Source organism: Hemiscyllium ocellatum, chromosome 9 (assembly GCF_020745735.1).
Source record: "Hemiscyllium ocellatum isolate sHemOce1 chromosome 9, sHemOce1.pat.X.cur, whole genome shotgun sequence".
Classification (NCBI taxonomy): Eukaryota; Metazoa; Chordata; class Chondrichthyes; order Orectolobiformes; family Hemiscylliidae; genus Hemiscyllium; species Hemiscyllium ocellatum.
The window spans coordinates 72,393,998-72,418,310 of record NC_083409.1 but is presented as its reverse complement, the minus strand read 5'-3'; the positions used below and the strand labels follow the sequence as shown (position 1 = coordinate 72,418,310).

At 39.9% G+C, this 24,313-nt stretch overlaps 1 protein-coding gene across 1 annotated transcript in view; it reads left to right on the top strand.

Annotated features, from left to right (window-relative positions):
* Positions 1–24,313, top strand: part of ttc39a (tetratricopeptide repeat domain 39A) — a 99,814-nt gene that overhangs the window by 36,389 nt on the left and 39,112 nt on the right. Inside the window, exons 3-8 of the mRNA XM_060830447.1 lie at positions 1,829–1,960; positions 7,593–7,669; positions 11,514–11,581; positions 20,751–20,815; positions 23,426–23,525; positions 24,094–24,159. Coding sequence (XP_060686430.1) covers positions 1,829–1,960; positions 7,593–7,669; positions 11,514–11,581; positions 20,751–20,815; positions 23,426–23,525; positions 24,094–24,159 — 508 coding nt within the window. The remainder of the gene's footprint in view (positions 1–1,828; positions 1,961–7,592; positions 7,670–11,513; positions 11,582–20,750; positions 20,816–23,425; positions 23,526–24,093; positions 24,160–24,313) is intronic.

Sequence of the window (24,313 nt, the reverse complement as noted above, 5' to 3'; positions counted from 1 at the left end):
CAGCCACTACCTCTGCAGTGACTTGCTTTTGTTGTGTGATTGCATCTGTGAGAAGGATTAGGTGAATATAGTTTTAATTCTGGATTATCGTTTAGATGTTAATCAGCAGTTGGCGCTTGTTTTAAGAATATGTTTATTCATAAACCAATTATTTTGTGTTCACTAGACTAGAGTTTTAATAGTACTCAAAAGAAGCCATTGACCATTTTTGATAATTGAATCCACTCATTTACACTAATGGTGGAACTTGATTCCTCCTATCATGGTCGCAACAATGTAAAAGAGCTCATTTGAAGGTGAGTGAGGAATTCTCATGTCATGATCAATATTCCCCCTTCAGAACAAGAGACATTTGCTGGTTGCTCATCTCATTGTTCACATGGGACTGACTGTACCAGCCTGAAATGTTTGTGATGTCTTATGCTTATGAATGGTGATGTACAAACGTGTGTTCTTTATAATTCACAGGTTAAAGCCTGTTTCTTTACCAGGCATGAAATCAGACATGTCAGAAGTACTTTCAGTGGGTGATTTGTGAATTAGATCTTGCAGCTAATTGTTTCCCAGCTTACTTAAAATTCTGTCATGAATATTTTTCTGACTCATGGACAACACTGAGTACAGTGTTGTGCTTTGATTATTGTATTTCCTTTTCATAGAATCTCAGCATGGAAGATGGCTTTACTAGAAACACAGGAAAAAGGAGTGGGAGTAGCTGTTTGGCCTCCTGAGCCTGCCTGCCTGTGCCTGTGTTTAAACCTGCCTCCACCACACTCACTGACAAAGCATTCCAGTTCCTAATAACTTACTGTGTGAAAAAGTTGTTCTTTTATATCACCAGTGTCTTTTGTTTTGGCAATTATCTTTAAACGTATGTATTTTTGTTTTTGATCCTTCCATCAATGGGAGCACTTTTTCTTTATTCATTCACAGGATGAGGGCATCACTGGCTAGATCAGTATTTATTGCCAATTGCTAATTGCCGGTAGCACAGTTATGAGTCAACCACATTGCTGTGAGTCTGGAGTCACATGTAGGCCAGACCAGGTTGGGATGGCGGTTTCTCTCCCTGAAGGGCATTGGTTAACCAGATGGGGTTTTCCAACAATCTGCAATGGATTCATGGTCATTAGATAACGGGTGGCTCAGTGGTTAGCACTGCTGCCTCACAGCTCCAGGGACCCAGGTTCAATTCCAACTTTGGGGGACTGTCTGTGTGGAATTTGCATATTCTTCCCGTGTCTGCGTGGGTTTCCTCTGGATGCTGTGGTTTCCTCCCATAATCTAAGTATGAGTATAAAATATAAACAGGTGACATTTATGGGCAAGTGCATGACAAAGCAGAAATCTTCACATGGCTCTTTATCAATGTGTGGACATTTCTTCAAAAGTAAAATGACTTATGCTGTGAGTGATGTCATTATGTAGTTTTTTTTGTACATCATTTATGCACAAACCAGTAAACAGGAAATTAATTCAAGGTTTTTGGAGAATTAGACATCTGATGCCATCGATTTTATAATTATGGGTTGCTGTCAATACTGCAAGAAAATATCTAAATTGATACGTTTAGGCATTGAAACTTTTTGAATCCCATATTGAGTGTTTTTATCATGTAATTATTTTCAGTAATAGAAAGTCTTCTGTAAATTGAATTTCTCAATTATGCCAAAATATTATTTTTATGTGACAAAATGTTTTATCAGAAGTACATTACTTAATGCAAAGTTTTGCATTTGTTTTTCTCTAGTTTTGTAGCAAAAATGACTTTGGTCTAATTGGAGTAGACTGTATCCATTTACTTGTATCATTTTCCATTATTTTACAGAGCCAAAGACAGCATGTACCATTCTCTGACTTACGCCACAATATTGGAAATGCAAGCTATGATGACCTTTGAACCTGAAGATATTACTGTTGCAGGGAACACAATGAAAGATGCCCAGATAATCTGCCAAAAGCAAGTTGTCTTTCTTTTTAAATTTAGGAACATTAGTTGTTATTTATGAAAATGTAGAAGAAAATAAAATTAATTTAATTGAATGCTGGTGATTATTTTGACTCCAAATACCAAGATAGAAGATTCACATTTATTAGTTTGCTTCATAGTCAAGATTGATATAGCAAAGGAGAACTTTTAAATCATTTTTATAAATGTATATTTGTAAGTCTTTGTGGATAAAATGTGCTTTATAGAAGTTGTAAAATGGCATTACAGTAAAAAAAAATCCAGTTGTATTACAGAGCAGTGCAGACTAAGGCTCCAGCTGTGGAAACAATAGTCAGTCTTAGGAGCAGAGGGAAGCTACATTATCTTTGGGAGAAGTTGACATGAGGGTTACATGGTGAATTTGCTCTTCAGCTGGAGCCATTCTCTCAAATCCTATTTCCTTGCCTTTGATGCATCGTGTTAATAGTGGTTCTATGTCAAACATGGGAAAGTGAGAACTGGAGATACTGGAGAGTCAGAGTTGAGTGTTTTCCTGTGCCGCATTTTATCCACCCTATGTCAAATATGACAGGTTCCTTTTTAAATTATATTTAATTATCTGTGCCTCAACAACAATTTGTGATGAACCATCCATGTTATAATAACATTGTGTACATAATTGCATCTTCCAACATCCATTATATTTTCTAATCATTTTCAGCCTGGTGAAATCTAGTTTTCTCCTAGGGATGTATTGCACCACTGTCCACTTCCAGCATAGGCCTTGGAATAAACTAACCTGAGAAGGTCACTCCCTCTAGCGTACACTGTGACCACAACAAGCAATTTTAGCTCCACATTCCAATGTTCCACTGGAATGATGCTATTTACCAGATCTGGACCATATATATCCATTCAGTAAATTTGCATATCACTGAACAAAGATGATCATGTTAAGCAACAAGAGAGTCCTAACACTAATATTGTTTAATACTCCAAGCACTCAAATTGCATGAGAGTCAATAAAATAGTTTGGAGTTGTAACAGTGAGTTCCTGTATTTGACTGCTGTGACATCCTCGTAGGAACAGTAGAGGTGAAAGTATCCTGCCTACACAACTGATATGAGGACAAGAATAGCAGTGCATCTGGGTGGACATGAGATAGAGCAGAGACTATGGAGGAGCAATGCTGTGTATGGTATCCTATGGCAACTTGGAGCTGGACTGCTCTGTGCTTCTTAGTGGGACTGGAGGCTGCCTGACAGGCCAGGTGATGCATTCAGCATCTTTATTTGCATCATTATCAGCATTCTCCTGTACTTCCACCTAATTTCTATCATAATTGAAGTATCTTATTGCAGAATTAATCTTGGACCTCATCCTACACTGAGCTAGTGCAAAGTTTATCCTCTTCCCCTGGCCTGGCTGCAAATGTATCCTTTGAAGCTATTGCATTGGCAGTATCTGAGCTGATGGCTATGAGTATCAGGTCAAATGAGAAGGCCACTTTGATTGCAAAGATGTTGCTGTACCTCTTCCATGATGTGCTGTGGCTGGGAAGGCAACATTTCTTCATTAACTAAGAGTAGGAAATCAATAAGGGAAAGGTTGAGATGAGAGAAAACAGGGAAAACAAGATGTTCATAGTCTCCCTATTAGTAGCTTGCAAATCTATGGCAGATAACAGGGTGAGGGTGAACGAGAAGTTGGGAAAGGGCTTATGGCAGGTTTATAACCGTTGTCCCTTCTGAAGGAAGGACGATGTTAAATTTGAGAAGGTGCAAAAAAGATTTACAAGCATGTTGCAGGCCTGGTGGGTTTGAGTAAAAAGGAGAGGCTGAATAGGCTGGGGCATTTTTCCTTAGATCATCTGAGGCTGAGGATAATCATTATAAAATGATGAGTGGCATGAATAGGGTGCATAGCCAACACGTTTTCCCTAGGATGGTCCAAAACTACAGAGCATATGTTTAAGATAAGAAGGGATAGACCGGAGGGCTAATGTTTTCACTCTGAGGGTGGTGCATATGTAAAATGAGCTGCCAGAGGAAGTGGTAATGATGGGTGAAATTACAACATTAAAAGGCATCTAGGTAAGTATGTGAACAGGATGATTTCGAGGGATATAGGCCTAATGCTGGTAAATGGGACTAGGTCAGATTGGGATGTCCGGTTGACGCGGAAGAGTTGGACCAAAGGGCCTGTTTCTGTTGTTTGACTATTCCCAAAGTATCCTTAATGTTGTCCATGATACTAGGCATCATTGCAATATTGGGAGAATGGGCTGGTTTTTTGGAGCCTACAAGACCAAACGTGTGGCTAGCAGATGACTAAGGTGAGAGCTGAGGTTTTAGTTTCTGGCTTCCTATTTAGAGATTAACTTAGTGTTCTGTTTGTGGCAATCAGGGCTAACACCCTCCCATGGTGGGTTTCCATTTGTAGTAGATTTGCATGGTATGAATACTCATTAAAACACCCTACCTCATGAACCTCATGGCAGCTTGAGTAGCTCAAGATGAGCAAGAGAGCCTGTTGTGCAGTGGGATCGGGGACATTGATGCATGGAACGGGTTCCAGCTGAAAGAAGAGGGTGGGGTTCAGGACATGATAATTGAATGATTGAAGAGGGAAGGATCTGGCATGGAGTATGGTCCGGGCAGTGAGAACAGTCAGTCAGTGTAAGAAATTGAGGACCTTAAAATGCCCCACATATGTGTCAATCTCACGGTGTTGATTGACAGAGTTCTTAACAGGGCTTTGTGTTGACCTCCATTTCAGCCCTCCCTGTTGAGTGTGAGATGTGGGGGAATGTCCTTTGCAGTACATAGAAGGTTGGAACAGTTGAGCCATAAGCATTAATATTTGCCAATATATGCTGAACGTCAAGGGTTTAGCTTCTGACTAAATTAATCTCAGCAGAAAAATGATATACCACATGAATGTAAAGGTGAAACAAAGGTGAAATCATTGTAAATTGAAATATTTACAAGTGAAATTTAAATTTGCAAACTATTAAGACGGGCTTTACACTGCTCACTAAGTTTTATATTATTGGTAATAGAGATGGAGAATAAGTTGTGTTTGTGATGAATCATGTGGGAACTGGCAAAAAGAGAGTGGAAGTGGTGCCCACATCCTGCTTCCTATCAAGACCATAATTAAAATTCCACCAAAGATATTAGATATTAGGCCTGACTACCAGATATGATGCAAAATATGTGCTGAGGGTGTAGTGCATCGATCTGCATAAGAGGTTTAAGGAATGATGGATATGAAAATGCATTTCTTAATCTCAACTACCCAAGTGAGATTAGTTGCCCTGTGGCACTGTTCTGAACAGAAATTGACCTCCCTGTCCACCTGCTCCTAGTCTCCTCTGTGGGTTATCTTTGGAGGGCCTCCTGGCCCCTGTGGAGCCATATAACACCATTTTTCCTGCGAGTTAATTTATAACTTAGCTGATCCAAATCTCTGCTTTGCTTTTCCATTTTCTTTCTATGGTATTGGGCAGCACGGTGGCTCTTTGGTTAGCACTGCTGCCTTAGCACTAGGGACCCCAGGTTCAATTCCAGCCTCGGGCGACTGTGTGGAGTTTGCACGCTGTTCCCGTGTCTGTGTGGGTTTCCTTCAGGTGCTCCCATTTCCTCCCACAATCCAAAACTGTTCAGGTGAATTGGCCATGCTAAATTTTCCATAGTGTTATGTGCACTACTTAGGGATAAATGTAGGGGAATGGGTCTGGATGGATTACTCTTTGGAGGTTTGGTGTGGATAGTTGGGCCGAATGGCCTGCTTCCACACTGTAGGGAATCTAATATAATCTATTGCAATGAAAGCTTCCAATAATTCATTGCAACTTCTTTTTGAGAGGAATGTACTTCCTTTAAGAGCACCTGATGCCATCAGCAAGCACTACTTGGCACTCTGCCAAGTGCGAAGGCAGTCAGCATGACTAATGTTTCAGCCAATAATCATGAAGATAAGGTAGCAGCATCCGATTTCCTTTCTAGTTACCTCAGAAGTGGTGTCGGCTGGTTATGAATGGTGACCTCTTCTCAAATAATGGTGCAATTCAATTTTTAGCCCATAAACCTGCTATGTCCACAATCTGATTTAAAAATACTTCACTGAAAGAAGATTTGTTTTAACCATTTCAAATGTCAGACGGCACAGCTGTTGTACCAGAATAATGAATGAAACCTTTTCATTCTGTGTGTTCTTTGATTGTTAAATATATTCATCGGTCGTATCTTTTTTTCCAGTCTGAGCCATAGTCCACATTGAAATAGATTTTTAATTTTTAAACGATCTATTATCAGCATATCATAAATAACAGTTCAAACTCTTAGTATTCACCTTTTAAATTGCAAGAGTATAACTAAAAAAAAAATTAATGTATCAGGATCAAGATGCAACATTAATTTCTTCAACAAGCACATCGCTCGACCTTCAGGTGTGTTAAGACAGACCTCGGGGGTCCCGTCTTTGCGTATTCTTTTAGAAGGAGAGACAGAGACTTTACCATTCGGCTCAGGCAAACGTTTATTTACAGAATTTTGACTGGTAGATGATACAACGAATTATACAGCATGAATTCGTTGGAGAAGGCGTTCTGTCTTCTCCTTCGGACCTGGCTCAATTATACTTCGCACCGCCAGGAGTTCCCGGTCAGTTCTCCCTCGTTCGTCCCCCTCATTGGTCGGTACACCTGAGAGCGAGGGGATCTGCACCTCCATTGGCCGTATCGAGGTGCCTGTCCAGCTCCCGCTGTGCTGGACAATGGTACAGCCATCCTGGGGTCGGCAGTTCCGACCCTGCAATCAATAGTCCATTGTTCAGAGTATCGATCTCATTACTATGTGTCTGACAGAGTCAATGGGCTTCCGCAAGCGAATTAACAATCATTATTATTTATCATGGGTTTCGATGGGAATCTATTCTGGTAGGTATATTAACAGACGCTTTAGTAATCATGTACTCCGATAGCGCAATTCACTCCGTTCGACAGTTACCGGTTCCTTTATTAGTCATGAGTTCTCAATGGGGCAGTCTGATACTGGCTGACATGATCTAATCAGCGAGGAATGTTACTTCAGACAGGTAGCCCTGCAGTTGCCAGGTTCTCCCCCATGGCTGTGATTAACTGTTTGGGGACGGACTGGAGCTGGTAATGTCTGGTGTAATAATAGTGCTACCCTTCCTAGCCCCACTCTTAGGCAATCTAGTGGTTATTCTCCCCAACAGGTGGCATGGCAGAAATAATTAAGGTCAATAAATTAGGTAAACAAATAATTGCAGTATGTCACATTGAGTATAGATATACTGTTGTATAAATGTAAAAGTATAGTGGACTGTCACTTTAAGGGCCTGTCACCTGCTGTAATGGTGACATCCTTGTCCATTTTGGGCAGGAAACTTTGCTGTTAAATCTTGCTTCCTTTAGAGCAAACACCTCTCTAATAAAGCTGCTGCTGTTTAAAGCTTTGCCCTCTTGAACATATACTGTTTTGCTTGCTTTTGATGCTTAGTTCTATGGGCTTGGTGAAAATGTTATCATTGCACAAACTTGTATTTTCAGCATAAACAGAGTGTGAAAAGAACATTGTCACCTTCCTTGTCATATCCATAGGGTAGTAACCTGGCTTTGTTTTTCTTTTTTAGGTTTCGGAAAAAGACTACTGTTACAAACTCAATCAACAGTTTAATGAATAGGCATGCTGCAGAAAAATTTACTGAAGGTTAGTATAATGTATTATAATTTCCCTCTACTAGTTCTAAAACATGCCTTTATTGCCACTTTTAAAAACTTATGATACACAATAGATTTTTGTAAATCTTCCCTTGCCCATATCTGCTGATATTGTCTGACATAAAACCCGCCCATTATTAATGAGTGAGTCTGAATGGTGAATACTGCATGCTGTCAGTTTTTCTATGGCTATAGCAACTCAAGGTGCCACTTTTACTGACTTGAACTTGGAGCACGCAAATCCTTCCAGGTCACCAAATTTTCCTTATTCCAAGTATAATTATTATTAAAGTGGGGCAATATCCACTCAACTTCCTAAGCCATCAAGGAATTTAAATATTTTGGTTTTGTAAGGTTTTTGAAAGTAAAGTTTCCTCTTGTTAAACAGCAAATAACTCATGACTAAATTATTGCAGTGTTCTATTGAACCTTTTCTTTTGACTTGTCGCATTTTACTTGGAGAAAGTGAGGACTGCAGATGCTGGAGATCAGAGCTGAAAAATGTGTTGCTGGAAAAGCACAGCATCCAAGGAGCAGGAGCAGGTTTCGGGCATAAGCCCTTCTTAATAAGCTACCTGACCTGCTGCGCTTTTCCAGCAATGCATTTTTCAGCTCATTTTACTTGGTGTCACCACAATGCTGGTTGATCACCCTTCATTCTTTTCACCTGTCAGTTACGCATTTCAATTCTAATTGCGCTGTGTTTGAGTTTTTCCTCTTAAGATTAGAGCCCATGGATTTGGGAGTAGTGCATTAACATGGAGGAGGTTTGGTTAACTGATACAAGAGTTAGGATAAAGGAGACATTCTCAGGATGATATTGTGTAACTAGTGGAGTGCCACAATGATCAATGCTCAGACCACAATTATTTACAATATATTTTGCTCACTTGGATGACAAGTGAATGTACTATTGTTATTGACTGCTAAATAGATTGGAAAGAAGTAGCAAGGATGACCTGAAGTGTCTGAGGGATTTTGGAGAAGTTAAGGGCAAAAACCTGACAAGTGTAATATAATGTGGGAAAATATGAGGTTGCGTAGTTTGGCAGGAAGAATAGAAGAGTTGAATATTATTTAAATGGGGAATAGCACAGAAAGCTGCAGCTCAGAGGGGTTAGGGGTCTGAGTGCATAGAGCACAAAAAAGTTATCATCTAAGTAAGAGGGAAGAAAGAGGACTGTTGGCCTTTACAGTTTGAAATAAAATTGGGAAGCTTTGGTAAGATTGTACAAGGCGCTCGTCAGACCACAGCCGAATGCTCTTAACAATTTTGGGCCTTATCTTTGGAAAGACGTACTGCCATTTGGAGGCAGTCCAGAGAAAGTTCGGGGATTTCCTGATCAAGAAGGTTGAGCAAGTTGGGCGTATATTCATTAGAGTTTAGAAAATGAGAAGAAACTTTACCCAAACTTACAAGGTTCTAGAGAGTCTGACATGATAGTTGTAGAGAGGTTGCTCCATATGTGGGAGAGTCAAGACCAGAGGAAGTACATTATCTGAGAATGGGATTGCTCATGTAAGATAGTGATAAGGCAGTATTTCTTCTCTGAGTACAGTGTATCTCTGGAATTTTTGACAGCCCTCTGCAGTAAAAACTCAGTTGTTAAGTATATTCAAGCTGAGATCAACAGATGTTTAATAGATATAGGTTATGAGGATAAAGGAGAAAAATTGTTGTTTAAAAAAAAATTGCTAGTGGAATGTGGGTGTTGCTGGCTGGCCAGCATTTATTACCCATCTCTAGCTGCTCTTGAACCAAGTGGCTTGTTAGGCCATTTTAGAGGGCATTTGAAAATCGGCCACATTACTGAAGATCTGGAGTCACACGTAGGTTGGACCAAGTGAGGATGGCAGATTTTCTTCCCTGAAGGCCATTAGTGAGCCAGATAGGTTTTTCCAACAATCAATAATAGTTTCATAGTTATCAGTAGAACATTAGCTGAGTCTCTGGATTAATAGTCTAGTGATAATGCCACTAGGCCATCACTTTGAGGACTATCAGATCAGTTATGATCTGTTCCTACATCTTGATGTCCAACCCTCCTCCACAGCACTAGCAAATCTCCACCAAGGATATTTGTCCTGGTCTTGTTTAAAAAATGAGGTCTGCAGATGCTGGAGATCACAGCTGCAAATGTGTTGCTGGTCAAAGCACAGCAGGTTAGGCAGCATCTCAGGAATAGAGAATTCGACGTTTCGAGCATAAGCCCTTCTCCTGATGAAGGGCTTATGCTCGAAACGTCGAATTCTCTATTCCTGAGATGCTGCCTAACCTGCTGTGCTTTGACCAGCAACACATTTGCAGCCTGGTCTTGTTTAGTTGTAGACCTGCCTATGCAAGTCCCATCTTCCCCAGAACTGATTTGGAGGTGCCGGTGATGGACTGGGATTACGGTGTTAAAAATCAGACAATACCAGTTTATAGTCCAACAGGTTTATTTGGAAGCACTAGCTTTTAGAGCGCTATTCCGAAAAAGCTTGATGAAGGAGCAGTGCTCTGAAAGCTAATGCTTCCAAATAAAGCTGTGGTTGTGTGATTTTTAACTTTGTACTCCCCAGAACTGGTTCTGTTGCACAGAACATTGATGCTGGTCCACCTACACCAGCTTTCTAGCCACATGATCAATCACTCCATTTTCCAAATCCTGTGCTCCCGAGTACATTCAACTAGGAAGAATCACGAAACTACTGCTTTAGATATTCTGCCTTTCAATCACCTACCTAACTCTCGGACATCTTATTTCAGGACCTTGTCGTCATTTCTATTGACAATCCTTGTATCACAATCCTTGTCAGATTACTATACTCCTCAAGAATGCCTTGGAGCCACTCTAACATCCTTCACTTGGCACCCGGAAGGAACACATTCCTGATGAAGGGCTTTTGCTCGAACTGTCGATTTTCCTGCTCCTCGGATGCTGCCTGACCTGTTGTGCTTTTCCAGCACCACTCTAATCTAGAATCTGGTTTCCAGCATCTGCAGTCCTTGTTTTTACCTAAGTAACACATCATCCTGTTGTGAAGTTGACAGCTGCATCAATGCCTGTCTGATAATCTGATTATGGAATCCTCTACTACTAACACCCCACAACTACCCCAACCACCACCAAACACAAAGTATGTATGTGAGCTGTCCCTAGTGCCAGCAACAAGGGTGTACTTATGAGTGTGCTTTCCTGAGGAACCGTCACTCTCGCCAGTATCCAAACTGGGTTACTAATTGGTAAGACTCAGATGAGGGAGAGGGGAGGAGCTTTTGCACTTGGTTCTGTTAGACTGCCTGGCAGTCCCTCATTCTCTCACTGTTTGTATGCCTATAGTCTGCTTAGTGACCACTTCCCTAAAAATGCAAAATAGTGATTTTAGCTGGTGCACGAGTTCTGAAACCTAGAGCTCAAACTTGTGCAGCCTGTGACACAACTTCTTGCAGGTGTTTTCCTCTGGAACAAATGGTGTGTCTATGATTTCCCTTTCATGTATACACACAGCATTTCTTAATGAATTACATCTTTTATTATACTGATCCACACTGGGAAGTGTGAAGTTTCAGATCAACTAAACTCAACTTTAACATCTTACCCATGAAGTCATTGCTGTCTGTTTTTTTTTGCTTTCAAATCTTTTAAAAGAATTTCAAGTCAGTGAGCACCAATTCTTAAATATTTGGGTTTGTTTTATCAGAATTTATTAAATGAGCCTTGACTAATGTCTGAATATATTAATATGCCTGTTATTAAGGATTGAGCACTCTTCAAGATATGCTAAGGATGGTGTTTTATTGCAGTATTTTGATAACACTAGCTTATTTGCAATGTTTGATCTGCACACAGAGGAGATGCATGCTGAGGTCTGCTACGCTGAGTGTTTGTTACAGAGGGCTGCTCTCACTTTCTTACAGGTAACAGTATTTGGTCTGGGAAAGGGGAATGAAAAATTGCAACTGCGACAAGCGAATTATCTCAGGTTAACTTTGAAGTTATGACTTGCAGTTGAAAGCGATTTTATTTTCTTTACTAAGCCATTCTCGACAATTACGCTGACATTTGAAGTATTTCTCAAGTTTAGAGCACAACTGATTATACAAAATAAAGGGTAAGGAAACATCATTTGTGTGCTTCAGAATGCTGTGTAAGCTTGCGTGCCGAACAACTATTCAGTAGTGATGTAAAAAGAAGAGGAAGAAGCTGCAACAATTCCAGAAAAATTTAAATTCTTTTTCTGACCCCGGTGATTATCAAATCTGCTACAAGTAGAGGTGTTAGCACAGAATGACCTAACTAAACATTTAAACTCGGAGAATCATCAATCCCCTCCTTTTAAGGTTCCATTTTAAAAATCCTTAAGAATAACCCAGTCATAAAATTGTACAGCACGGAAAGAGACCTTTCAGTCCAACTCATCTATGACAACCAGATATCCTAACCCAATCTAATCCCATTGGCCTGCACTTGGCCCATATCCCTCTAATTCCTTCCTATTCATATACCCATCCAGATGCCTTCGAAATGTTGAAATTGTACCAGCCTACACCTTTTTCTCTGGCAGCTCATGCCATATATGCAACAACTTGTGTGTGAAAAAAATTGTCCCTTAGATTCCTTTTAAATCTTTCCTCTCTCACCTTAAACCTCTGCCCTTCAGCTACTCTGGAGAAAAGATCTTGGCTATTTACTCTATTTATGCCCCTCATGATTTTATGAACTTCTATAATGTCACCCCTTGGCCTCCAACACTCCAGGGAAAATAGCCCCATCGTGTTCAGCCTCTCCTTATAGCTCAAATTCTCCAAACCTGACAGCATCCTTGTAAACCTTTTCTGAACCCTGTCAAGTTTCACAACATACCCCTTGTAGGATGGAGACCAGAATTGCGCACAGTATTCCATAAGTGGCTCAACCACTGTCCTGTACAGCCACAACATGACCTCCCAACACCTGTACTCAGTGCTCTGACCAGTAAAGGAAAGCATATCACCACCTTCGCTATCCTGTCTACCTGCGGCTCTACTTTAAAGGAATATGAACCTGCATTGCAAGGTCTCTTTATTCAGCAACACTCCCCAGGACCTTACCATTAAGTGTATAAGTACTGCCTTGATTTGCTTTTCCAAAATGCAGCACCTCACATTTATCTAAGTTAAACTCCATTTGCCACTCCTCCGCACACCAACCCATCTGATCAAGATCTTGTTGTACTCTGGGGTAACCTTCTTTGCTGTCCACTACACCACTAATTTTAGTGTCATCCACAAACATATTAACCATACCTGCAATGTTCACATCCAAATCATTTATATTAATGTCAAAAAGCAGTGGACTCAGCACCAATTCTTGTGGCACACTGCTGGTCACAGGCTTCCAATCTGAAAAGCAACCCTCCACCACCACTCTTTGTCTCCTACCTTTTGAGCCAGTTCTGTATCTAAGTGGCTAGTTCTCCTTGTGTTCCATGTGATCTAACCTTGCTAACCAGCCTATCATGAGGAACCTCGTCAAATACCGTACTGAAGTCCATACGAATCATATCCAACGCTCTGCAGTCATTAATCCTCTTTGTTACTTTTTCAAAAAACTCAATCAAGTTCATGAGACACTATTCCTCACACACATAGCCATGTTGACTATTCCTAATCAGTCCTTGCCTCAGGACCCCCTCCAACAATTTGCCCACCACCAATGACAGGCTCGCTGATCTATAATTCCCTGGCTTTTTCTTGCGACCTTCCTTAAATAGTGGCACCACATTAGTCACCCTCCAGTCTTCGACACCTCATCTGTGGGTACTGATGATACAAATATCTCAGCAAAGGGCCCAGCAATCACTTCCCTAGCTTCCGACAAAGTTCTAGAATACCCATTAATAATCCACCTTTATGCGTTTTAAGACTTTGGAGGGAATCCTGAGGGACAGGATGTTCATGTATTTGGAAAGGCAAGGACTGATTAGGGATAGTTAATATGGCTTTGTGCATGGGAAATTATGTCTCACAAACTTGATTCAGTTTTTTGAAGAAGTAAGAAAGAGGGCAGAGCAGTAGATGTGATCTGTATGGACTTCAGTAAGGCTTTCAACAAGGTTCTCCATGGGAGACTGATTAGCAAGGTTAGATCTCATGGAATACAGGGAGAACTAGCCATTTGGATACAGAACTGGCTCAAAGGTAGAAGACAGAGGGTGGTGGTGGAGGGTTGTTTTTCAGACTGGAGGCCTGTGACCAGTGGAGTGCCACAAGGATCGGTGCTGGGTCCTTTACTTTTTGTCATTTGCATAAATAATTTGGATGCGAGCATAAGAGGTACAGTTAGTAAGTTTGCAGATGACACCAAAATTGGAGGTGTAGTGGACAGTGAAGAGGGTTACCTCAGATTACAACAGGATCTGGACCAGATGGGCCAATGGGCTGAGAAGTGGCAGATGGAGTTTAATTCCAATAAATGCGAGGTGCTGCATTTTGGGAAAGCAAACCTTAGCAGGACTTGTACACTTAATGGCAGGGTCCTAGGGAGTGTTGCTGAACAAAGAGACCACTATTGGAACATTGTGTGCAATTCTGGTCTCCTTCCTATCGGACGGATGGTGTGAAACTTGAAAGGGTTCAGAAAAGATTTTCAAGGATGTTGCCAGGGTTGGAGGATTTGAGCTACAGGGAGAGGCTGAACAGGCTGGGGCTGTTTTCCCTGGAACATTGGAGGCTGAGAGGTGACCTTATAGAGGTTTACAAAAGTGAGGGGCATGGATAGGATAAATAGACAAAGTCTTTTCCCTGGAGTCAGGGAGTCCAGAACTAGACGGCATAGGTTTAGGGTGAGGGGGGAAAGATATAAAAGAGACGTATGGGGCAACTTTTTCACGCAGTGGGTGGTGCATGTATGGAATGAGCTGCCAGAAGAAACAGTGGAGGCTGGTACAATTGCAACATTTAAGAGGCATTTGGATGGGAATATGAATAGGAAGGGTTTGGAGGAAATGGGCCGGGTGCTGGCAGATGGGACTAGATTGGGTTGGGATATCTGGTCGGCATGGACAGGTTGGACCGAAGGGTCTGTTTCCGTGCTATAATCTCTAAGACGTCCGGCATCACCTCCTTTGTAATACATCCTGAAGTCTTTCCCAATTATAACATTTTCAGAAAAGAAAATGTAGATTTAAACAAACATATTAATCTTTTTTTGTCAGAGACATGATTACTTCTGGAACTTACTCCAAGCTTCATTTCCCCTCCCTCCATTATGCCATTCCTTAAAATCTCTCTCTGAACAAGCATTTTGTTACCTATCCTAATTTCTCGATGTGGCTTTATTTTAAATTTGGTTCAATAAGTTGTTGACTGAAGAGTAATTAGGCATAATGATGATATTAAGCTTTTCTTTAGGTCAATAACACCAGACTCTGCAGAATGGTAGGAAAAGTTGGAAATCATTCTTGAATGGTTAATAAACAAGTTCAAAGAACTGAACAGTTATTTATGCTCATACAAGACAAAACATTCAATTCATCATTAAGATTAGATCACTTGGAATATGGGGAGAACAAGCTATTTGGATACAGTACTGGATCAAAGGTAGAAGACAGAGAGTGGTGGTGGAGAGTCGTTTTTTTTTTGGAGGCCTGTGACCAGTGGTGTGCCACAAGGATCGGGACTGGTTCCATTGCTTTTTGTAATTTATATCAATGATTTGGATGTGAACATAGGTGGTATGGTTAGTAAGTTTGCAGATAACACCAAAATTGGAGGTGTAGTGGACAGCGAAGAAGGTTACCTCAGAGTATAACGTGGTCTTAATCAGATGGGCCAATTGGCCTAGGAATGGCAGGCACAGTTTAATTTAGATAATTGTGAGATGCTGCATTTTGGAAAAGCAGATCAGGGCAGGACTTATACACTGAATGGTAAAGTCCTTGTGAGTGTTGCTGAACAAAGAGACCTTGGAATGCAGGTTCATAGTTCCTTGAAAGTGGAGTTGCAGGCAGATAGGATAATGAAGAAGGCATTTGGTATGATTGCCTTTATAGGTCAGAGCATTGATATAGGAGTTGGGAGGTCATGTTGTGGCAGGACAGGACATTGGTTCAGCTACTTTGGAATACTGCGTGCAGTTGTGGTCTTCCTTCTATAGGAAGGACGTTGTGAAACTAGAACAGGTTCAGAAAAGATTTACGAGGATGTTGCCAGGGTTGGACAGTTTGAACTATGGGGAGAGGCCGAATAGGCTGGGGCTGTTTTCCCTGGTGCATCGGAGGCTGAGGGGTGACCCTATAGAGGTTTATAAAATCATGAGCATGAGTAGAGTAAGTAGGGCAGGTCTTTTCTCCGAGGTGGGGGAGTCCAGAGCTAGAGGGCATTGGTTTAAGGTGAGAGGGAAAAGATATAAAAGGGACTAAGGGACACTGGTTTCGTGCAGAGGGTGTGCATGTGTGGAACAAGCTACCAGGGGAAGTGGTGGAGGCTGGTTCAATGACAACATTGAAAGGGCATTTGGGTGGGTGTATAAACGAGGAGGGTTGGAGGGATATGGGCCAAATGCTGGAAGATGGGACTAGATTTATATAGGATATCTGATTTGACATGGACGTGTTGGACCAAAGGGTCTGTTTCTGTGCTGTGTATCTCTGTGACACTTAACATTAGTCCCAGCAGCAGCGACAATCTTGTATTAAACATGCTGCTTATTTACATTTCCCAGAGCTCAAGCATTTTCTTCAAATAAAAAAAAACAAACTTAGAAGAATGAAACTCTAAAATAATTATACATTTTTTAAACTGATTTTTATCTCCAGTACAGTTCTAGAAGACATACTATGAACATGCTCCAACCTACCTGAACACAAAAAATATTTGTAGTGATTGCAACCAGGGCTAGGTGGATCTCATTTACTGTGATATTCTTCATTGAGGTTGTTAACCTGGGCCATTCAGGGAGCCTCGACTGATGGATATAAGCAGGAGATTCAGAAGGGCTCATCAGTGTAGCAACCGGCTTGGAGCTGGCTGGTCACAGCCCATAAACAATGCACGTGTAAATAAGGAGTGGCTTGGTGAGAGGGTATCAGCCTTTGTGCAGTTATTTCAGTATCTAATTTGCTTAAGTTCAAAATGCAAACTGAACATTTTATTTGGTTTTATATGCTAAATCTTTCGTGCAATTTAATTGCAATTCACTTCTTTGCTTAGTCCAACAATTACTTTTGTTAGTGGGGCAATAGTACTGACGTCATGCAAGTATTTATGAACTTCTTTTCAATGACTCCTATGCAGATATGTCTAAGAGTAGAATGGCTGTCCCTTCTGTATGGTTGCACCAACATTTCCAGTGTAGCTTTCAACAAACTCGATAGCCACACATTTTCTCCTTTAGTCATTTTACAAAACAGACTTGGGTCTGTGCACCAGGAATTTACCACTCCCATTAAATGTGGGGACTGACACTTAAATATTCAGCCTAGACTCTTATTATTACCTCCACTGACCCGTTATTAGATGTACAGCCAATGTGGGATCGGAGTGGGACCATTTGGCGCGGCCTGTTTGGCACAGCCTATTTTGCCACAGAACTATTTTGGCGCAGATATACGGTAGTCATCAAAGAAAATCAACATAATAGTAGAATTATTTAATGGGCAGTTTCCAGTAGTTTGTAGTTATTTGTGTATCACTGCATTTACTCTGTATTAGTCCACTCCTAACTGTGGTTCCTCAAAATTTCTTAAAAAAAAGAAAATATAACCCATTAAATTCTCTGACTTCCTTTAATTTCAACGGAATATCGTGCCCTGCTACAACTGTACAAGTTCAAAGTCACTGTTGATAATGTCAGGGAGGCATTCCAGAACCATTTAAAATAATTTATCATATGTTGTTTGTAACTTATTTGGAGTAAGTCATACAACAGTGGGAACACACCTTTATGTATTTCCCCTAAAATAACATGAACTTGTGAAAATAGAGGTGGGGAAATTTTGAATGTTCCATCAACATATAACTTTTTGATTGTTTCGGAAACTCGGCATTCCTTTTTCTTCCAAATATAAGAATTCTGCAGGTGGTGCTACCGCTGCCGGCTAGTAAAAATTGTTCTTCATTATATACATTAACATAATATGTTTTAAAGCTATCTGGAATTACAAGTTCTTCTAAATTTCTTGGATTTACTGGGTAAGCACCAATTTCTTTCCTTGTCCTACGAACCATTTTCTTCAGCGCTCTGTTGTTAGGCATTGTTCCTTGGCAAGCTTCTGACAAATTTTCTAGGCACTCCTTAATCACTTGTAAAGTTACCTCTACAGTTGTTTTTCTTTGATGACTAGTTATTTTAATAATAATTACAAACCACTGGGAAACTACCCATTTAATAATTCTACTATTATGTTGATTTTCATTGATGACTGCTGTATATCTGCACCAAAATAGTTCTGTGCCTAAATGGGTCTACGGCAAAATAGGCTGTGCCAAACAGGCCGTGCAAAATCGCTCGCGCCAAAATAGCTGCGCTGAATGGTCCTAAATCCATGTGGGATATGCCAGCTACAAGCACAAAAATGATTTTGTGTAGCATTCCACACTGATCAGTATAGGAAAAGTGTCACGTTCCTTCCATGAATTCATTTTTGGATTTAACCTGATTTCAAAGTGCTATTATTCAAATTAGGGAATTTGGAATTTGTACCCTCCATTACAAAGGTTGATTATTTTCACTGCCATGGTCTTTTCTAAGGCTGAAAACTTCAAGAGCAGAGCAACATTTAAAAAATAAAACCGCATTGAAACACCATAAATAGGAAAATACTCTTCTTATTTGGAGATAAATGAACTGCAGACCGAGATGTACTTGACATTCTTAATCTGCACAATAATATACACATATCTAGAGTAACTATTTAGGGTGGCACGGTGGCTCAGTGGTTAGCGCTGCTGCCTCACAGCGCCAGGGACCCAGGTTCAATTGCAGCCTTGGGGGATTGTATGAAGTCTGCACATTCTCCCCGTGTCTGCATGGGTTTCCCCCAGGCGCTCCGGTTTTCTCCCACAGTCCACAGTATTAGGTGCATTAGTCAGAGGGGAATGGGTCTGGGTGGGTTACTCTTTGGAGGGTCGGTGTGGACTTGTTTCCACACTGTAGGGAATCTAATCTAATCTAATCTAATCTTAACTCGCATCGAACGCTGAAATGAAAATCACTGAGCGTACACTACATAATTTAGTTTCTCCTTAACGTTAATTTAGATTGATCTTTCTTGCACGTGGATGGTGCAATTTGAAGCCAGAAACAACTAATCATGTCTAGCCATTAGATGTCTGTAATAACAGATCTATTTCAAAGTGACTACTTGATTGGTGCATACAAGATCTTGAGAGGGTTGCCAGTATGGATGTGAAAAGGATGTTTTCTCTGTTTGAAAAATCTATAACTCTGGGTAAGTGTTCAAAAATAAAAGGTTGTACACTTAAGACGGAGAGAGTTTTGTTTAAAAGAGAGATAATTCAGTCTCTTTGGAACTCTTCCTCAAAGTGGTACAAGTAAAATCTGAACAGTCTTAAGGCAGGGATAGATAGATTCTTGATACATATAAAAGACTGAAAGATAATTGGGGTAGACAGGAATGTGGAGTTGAGGTTAAAAATAAAATTAACCATGAGCTTATTAATTTGATTTATTGTCATATGTATGGTGATACAATGAAAAGTATTATTTTGCATGCTAACCAGGCAAATTGTAACTTACCTAAGTACATCAGGGTAACAGATTAGAATGTAGAGTGTTACAGCTACGAAGAAGAACGATCAACTCTAACATATTGAGTGGTCTATTCATAAGTTTAATAACTGTGGGAAAGAAGCTGTTCTTAAACCTGTTGTTATGTGTTTTTAAACGTTTATATCTTTGCCTGATGGAAGAGGGTGGGGAAGAGAGTATAACAGGAGTGGAAGGGGTCTTCGATTATGTTGGCTGCTCTCCTGAGGTAGCAGTAAGTTATACACACTCAAGGGAAGGAAGGCTGGTTTTTGTGATGGACTGGACTGCATTCACAACTTTCTGTAGTTTTTTGGGCACAGCAATGGCCATACCAAGCTATGATGCATTTGGATAGAATGTTTTTTATAAAAAAATGGCAAGAGTCGTCATAGGCTTGCAAAATTTTAGCCTTCTGAGGCTTTCTTGGCTGTCGTGTCAACCTGGTTGGACCAGAATAGATCGTTGGTGATAGTTACTCCTACGAAATTTCTTAGCACCATGAACTGTAAAGCATTGTGAAAAAGAGAAGTCAACTTGTGTTAGCTATGCAAGCATTTGTGCATTGCAGTGTGAAGATTTCCTATCAATGGGGCTGAACCAAAAAAAAATTGGACTGCTTGAAATTGACTGAATTAATTGCATTCAGAAAATATCTCGAATTTTGTCTAATTTATTGGTACATCTCATTTTGGGCAAGTGTCTTTTTATGTACTTGGTTTATGGATTAGATCACTTAGGCCAAATAAAACTGTAGTGGTTAGCCCAATTTCTGTTATTTTTATTGCTACCAAATAAATTATTATAGAAGTGCCTGTAACTGTTTTCTGCCTGCATCCTGCCTCACCCTTTTTAAAAAAATTAACATCTCAAAGGAGGTGTATGGACATTGGAGAGAGAGAGTACAGCAAAGCACAACTTAGACCAACTACAAGGAAAAGTGAAAAGGCTATCTCCACAACTTAGGTAAAATGTAGCTGACAAACCTTGATCATTTCTATTAAGTATCAATGGCTTGGATAAGATAAGTTCAGTATTATTTCAAAAAAAAGCTAGACAATCTAGTTTGTGGCTGTAAGTATAAACCAGTTTCAAAAAATTACTGCAGGGTACTTTGAATAGATATCAAACAATTGTTATGCACTAACTATCTGGAATAAGCTTCCTGCTGGTGTAATAGATATTTAGGAATGTTCAAATGCAGTTGGATGCTGTAGGGGGAGAGTCAGTATATTTAAAGAATAAATTCTGGCACATTGAATTGCCTTTTTGGTATTTTTTTTATATTGTCCAATTCATGTACATTACTTCAAATTCACTTTAACATTTTTATTACAGGATGAGAACATGATTAGTTTTATCAAAGGCAGCATCAAAATAAGAAATAGTTACCAGACTTACAAGTAAGTTGGGATGTAAGTTGATATAGTGGCTATACTGCATCTGGTCTTTAGGCTTTGTCACTTTGTAAGGTAACTAATAGAACGGTTTAAAAAAGAAGCTACCTATAAGATTATGTCTTGTACATTACTCCACATCTTTTGACTTGCGTAGTTATTTTGAATCAAATATAAGAGCACAGGCATTAAGAATAAGGGATAAACTCACCAGTCAAAGACAGTTTCCTAACGGGTGCCTCCAACATCATCTCTGTCCTCCTTTTTCTTAACCAAGTATTTCCCCTCCCGACCTTAACAGGGCCCTCGGCCAGATCCAACCCATTCCCTGCACTACTGTCATCACCACTGCCCCTCCCTTCCTCCCAGGGTAACAATAGGGTTCCCCTTGTCCTCACATTTCATTCTATCAACCTCCACAATCATGGGATTATCCTGCTTCCATTTCCACTACCTCCAGCAGTATGCAATCAGCCACTACAACATGCTCACAAACAAAAACAAAACGCTGGAAAAGCTCAGCAGGTATGGCAGCACCTGTGGAAAGAAATCGTAGCTGATGTCTTGGGTCTAGTGAACCTTCCTCAAAATATCTTCCTCACCCCTTCCTTGTCCCTGCCTCTTGTTTGCATGGGGTTGCTCTCAGCAAAGCTGACCAATTTTCAACCATTCATAACTGCCATTCTCACCTATTTTTCATGTAAATCTATCCTTAGCAGCAATTTTGCACTCTCCTCCTTGCTTTGGGCACCCTCACCACCTGTTTCATTGTCGACTCCTCCCCCTCTTCCCTTTGACTACAGCATAACATTGCTTTCTGTCCTTCTCAATTCCAAAGAAGCATTATATTGGACTTGATATGTTAACTTTGTTTCTCTCTCTCCATGGATGCAGCCAGCCAAATTTTGTTTCTTTAGCATATTCTATTGTTCTTTAAAATCTCAAAGTTTGGATCCAGGCTATTTAGGATTGCAGTCGGAAAGACTTTATGACTGAGTAGTGGAAATCTGAATTGTTTTTCCTTCGAGGCTGTGAAAGTGGGGTCAGTTCAAGACTGTGGCAAAGAGTGGGGTGCTGGAAAAGCACAGCACGTCAGGCAGCATCCAAGGAGCAGGGAAATCGATGTTTCCGGCAAAAACCCCAAAGCTTTGGCTCGAAACATCGATTTTCCTGCTCCTCAGATGCTGCCTGACCTGCTGTGCTTTTCCAGCACCATACTCTTGGCTCTAATCTCCAGCATCTGCAGTACTTTCATTCAATTCAAGACTGTCAATAGATTTTTGTTAGGGAATAAGGGACACAGAGCTATAGCAGAAAATGTAGTTGATGTACAGATCAGCAATGACACTAAACATTGGAGTATGCTTGATTACCTGAATGAACTATTCCAGTTCCTATGTCATTAGCTATAGTTAGAGTCCTTTAGTAGAGTCCTGCAGACTTAAAATTTTAAGCAGCTTGTATTGGAGATGATGACAGCCCAGTAAGCCCAGGCATCCCTTTAAGTGTAATGGGTGGACTGAATATTCTGATTTGCTGCTTCTAATAATATTGCTGTAAGTTCTCTTTCTTTATTTTTTAAGTTGATGTGAATGGTGCCTGTTCATGATGATGGTACACTCTTCTCTGTATTTATGTTGAATGCATATGATAATAATGATTCAATTGAGTGATCATGTTCAGTGTGCTCATGCTGATGTATCCTTTCTCCCTTTTCTTGTGGGGAATTATTTAGTCTTCAACTAGTGCAACTCACAATGGAGCAGGAAGAAAAAGGTTCTGTGGAGAATCAAACCTACATAAAACTTTATATTAACCATCTTACTAGTTTAGGAAGCAGGGTACTTGGGCATCTCAACTTTGCAGGTGACATTCATAACAATTTTCTGAAAAAAGTATAAAATTGCTCAATTGATTAGCTCAAGCCACTATAAAATATGCTTAACCCCCCCTCCATTTTTGGGAAATTAATTGCTGTCCATTATATGCAGTTCTATTTATTTCTTCATTGATTACTGCAGTTGTAGATTTAATAAACATTATCAGATAGCTTGAGAGATTTTAAAGGTTTACACCGTTAGGACTACATGTAATTTCTTACAACATGAATATGAAATCTCTTCCTGTTTATAATGCAACAGTCTCTATTAAACAAGAAAACATCATATATTGAGAGGGATTTAAAGAGAATCTGAAGGCTGACATCATCTCAAAATACACAACTCAAAAACAGATCCATGAAATAAATGGTGATGGGACTCCAATGATAAACCCTAAATGCATATAATTACAACATTAAATCTGAAAAAAGTCAGATATAAATTTTAAGTGTTTAACTGTGGAAAGTAGCTGCAAATGTGTTGCTGGTCAAAGCACAGCAGGCCAGGCAGCATCTCAGGAATAGAGAATTCGATGTTTCGAGCATAAGCCCTTCCTGATGAAGGGCTTATGCTCGAAACGTCGAATTCTCTATTCCTGAGATGCTGCCTGGCCTGCTGTGCTTTGACCAGCAACACATTTGCAGCTGTGATCTCCAGCATCTGCAGACCTCATTTTTTAACTGTGGAAAGTAGTTAATTATTGTGATCTAATCCTTTTTTTATTTATTACTGAAAGGGAACTTCTTAACATTGTGCAGTCATCCAGTTACACAAAAGGAGAGAATTACAGCCATTTTGAAGGAGGTGTTCAACTTGGAATTGGAGCTTTTAATCTAGTGAGTAAAAATATGTTTTATGACTTACTTTTAAACTTTACAATCTCTTTGCTTCAAGGAAGTCATACAGTCATATTAGCTCTCTTCTCCATTATTCCATGTCATGAGTTATTCTCCATTAAAGCAAAGACAACCTGCATCCAAGTCTTTGTTAATTATGTGATTGTGAGGAACAACTGTATAAAATTAAAGACCAGGTGGAGGTGGTCTACTTCAAAAGTGTAAAATGGACAAGCATTGAATGGGCAGTCTACCACAAAACCTAAATTTCTTTTTGTGATTATTTTGTGTTAGTGGTGAAAATACTAATTCCACAAATTTGCAGAGTTTTTCCTAATATCCTGTATAGATGTACTCAAATCCTAATCAGATCTGGCTGAGATAATAGATTTTGCTGTGTTTTAAGCTGATAACAATGGTCACTCTGTGTCAAAATCTGAATCATGAAATTATTTGATTAAAAACCATCAGAACACATCATTTTTTCTGTTCGTTCATGGGATGTGGACATTGGTGAAGGCTGAATATTTCTAATTTTTTTTTCTTTTTCTTTCCTTCATTTTCTTAGACTATATCCCTGTTGCCAACAAGGATTCTCCGACTTTTAGAATTTGTTGGATTTTCTGGAAACAAAGTAAGAATAAATACTCAAAAGTTAATCTAAGGGAAGAATTTTATTTTCACCTTGTAGGTTAACATTGTTTTTCTTGATTGATTTCTCGTAACTGATTGAATATTGTAGCTCATTAGGCAGAATACTTTAAAAAAAATCCACTACTTGTTTTTGG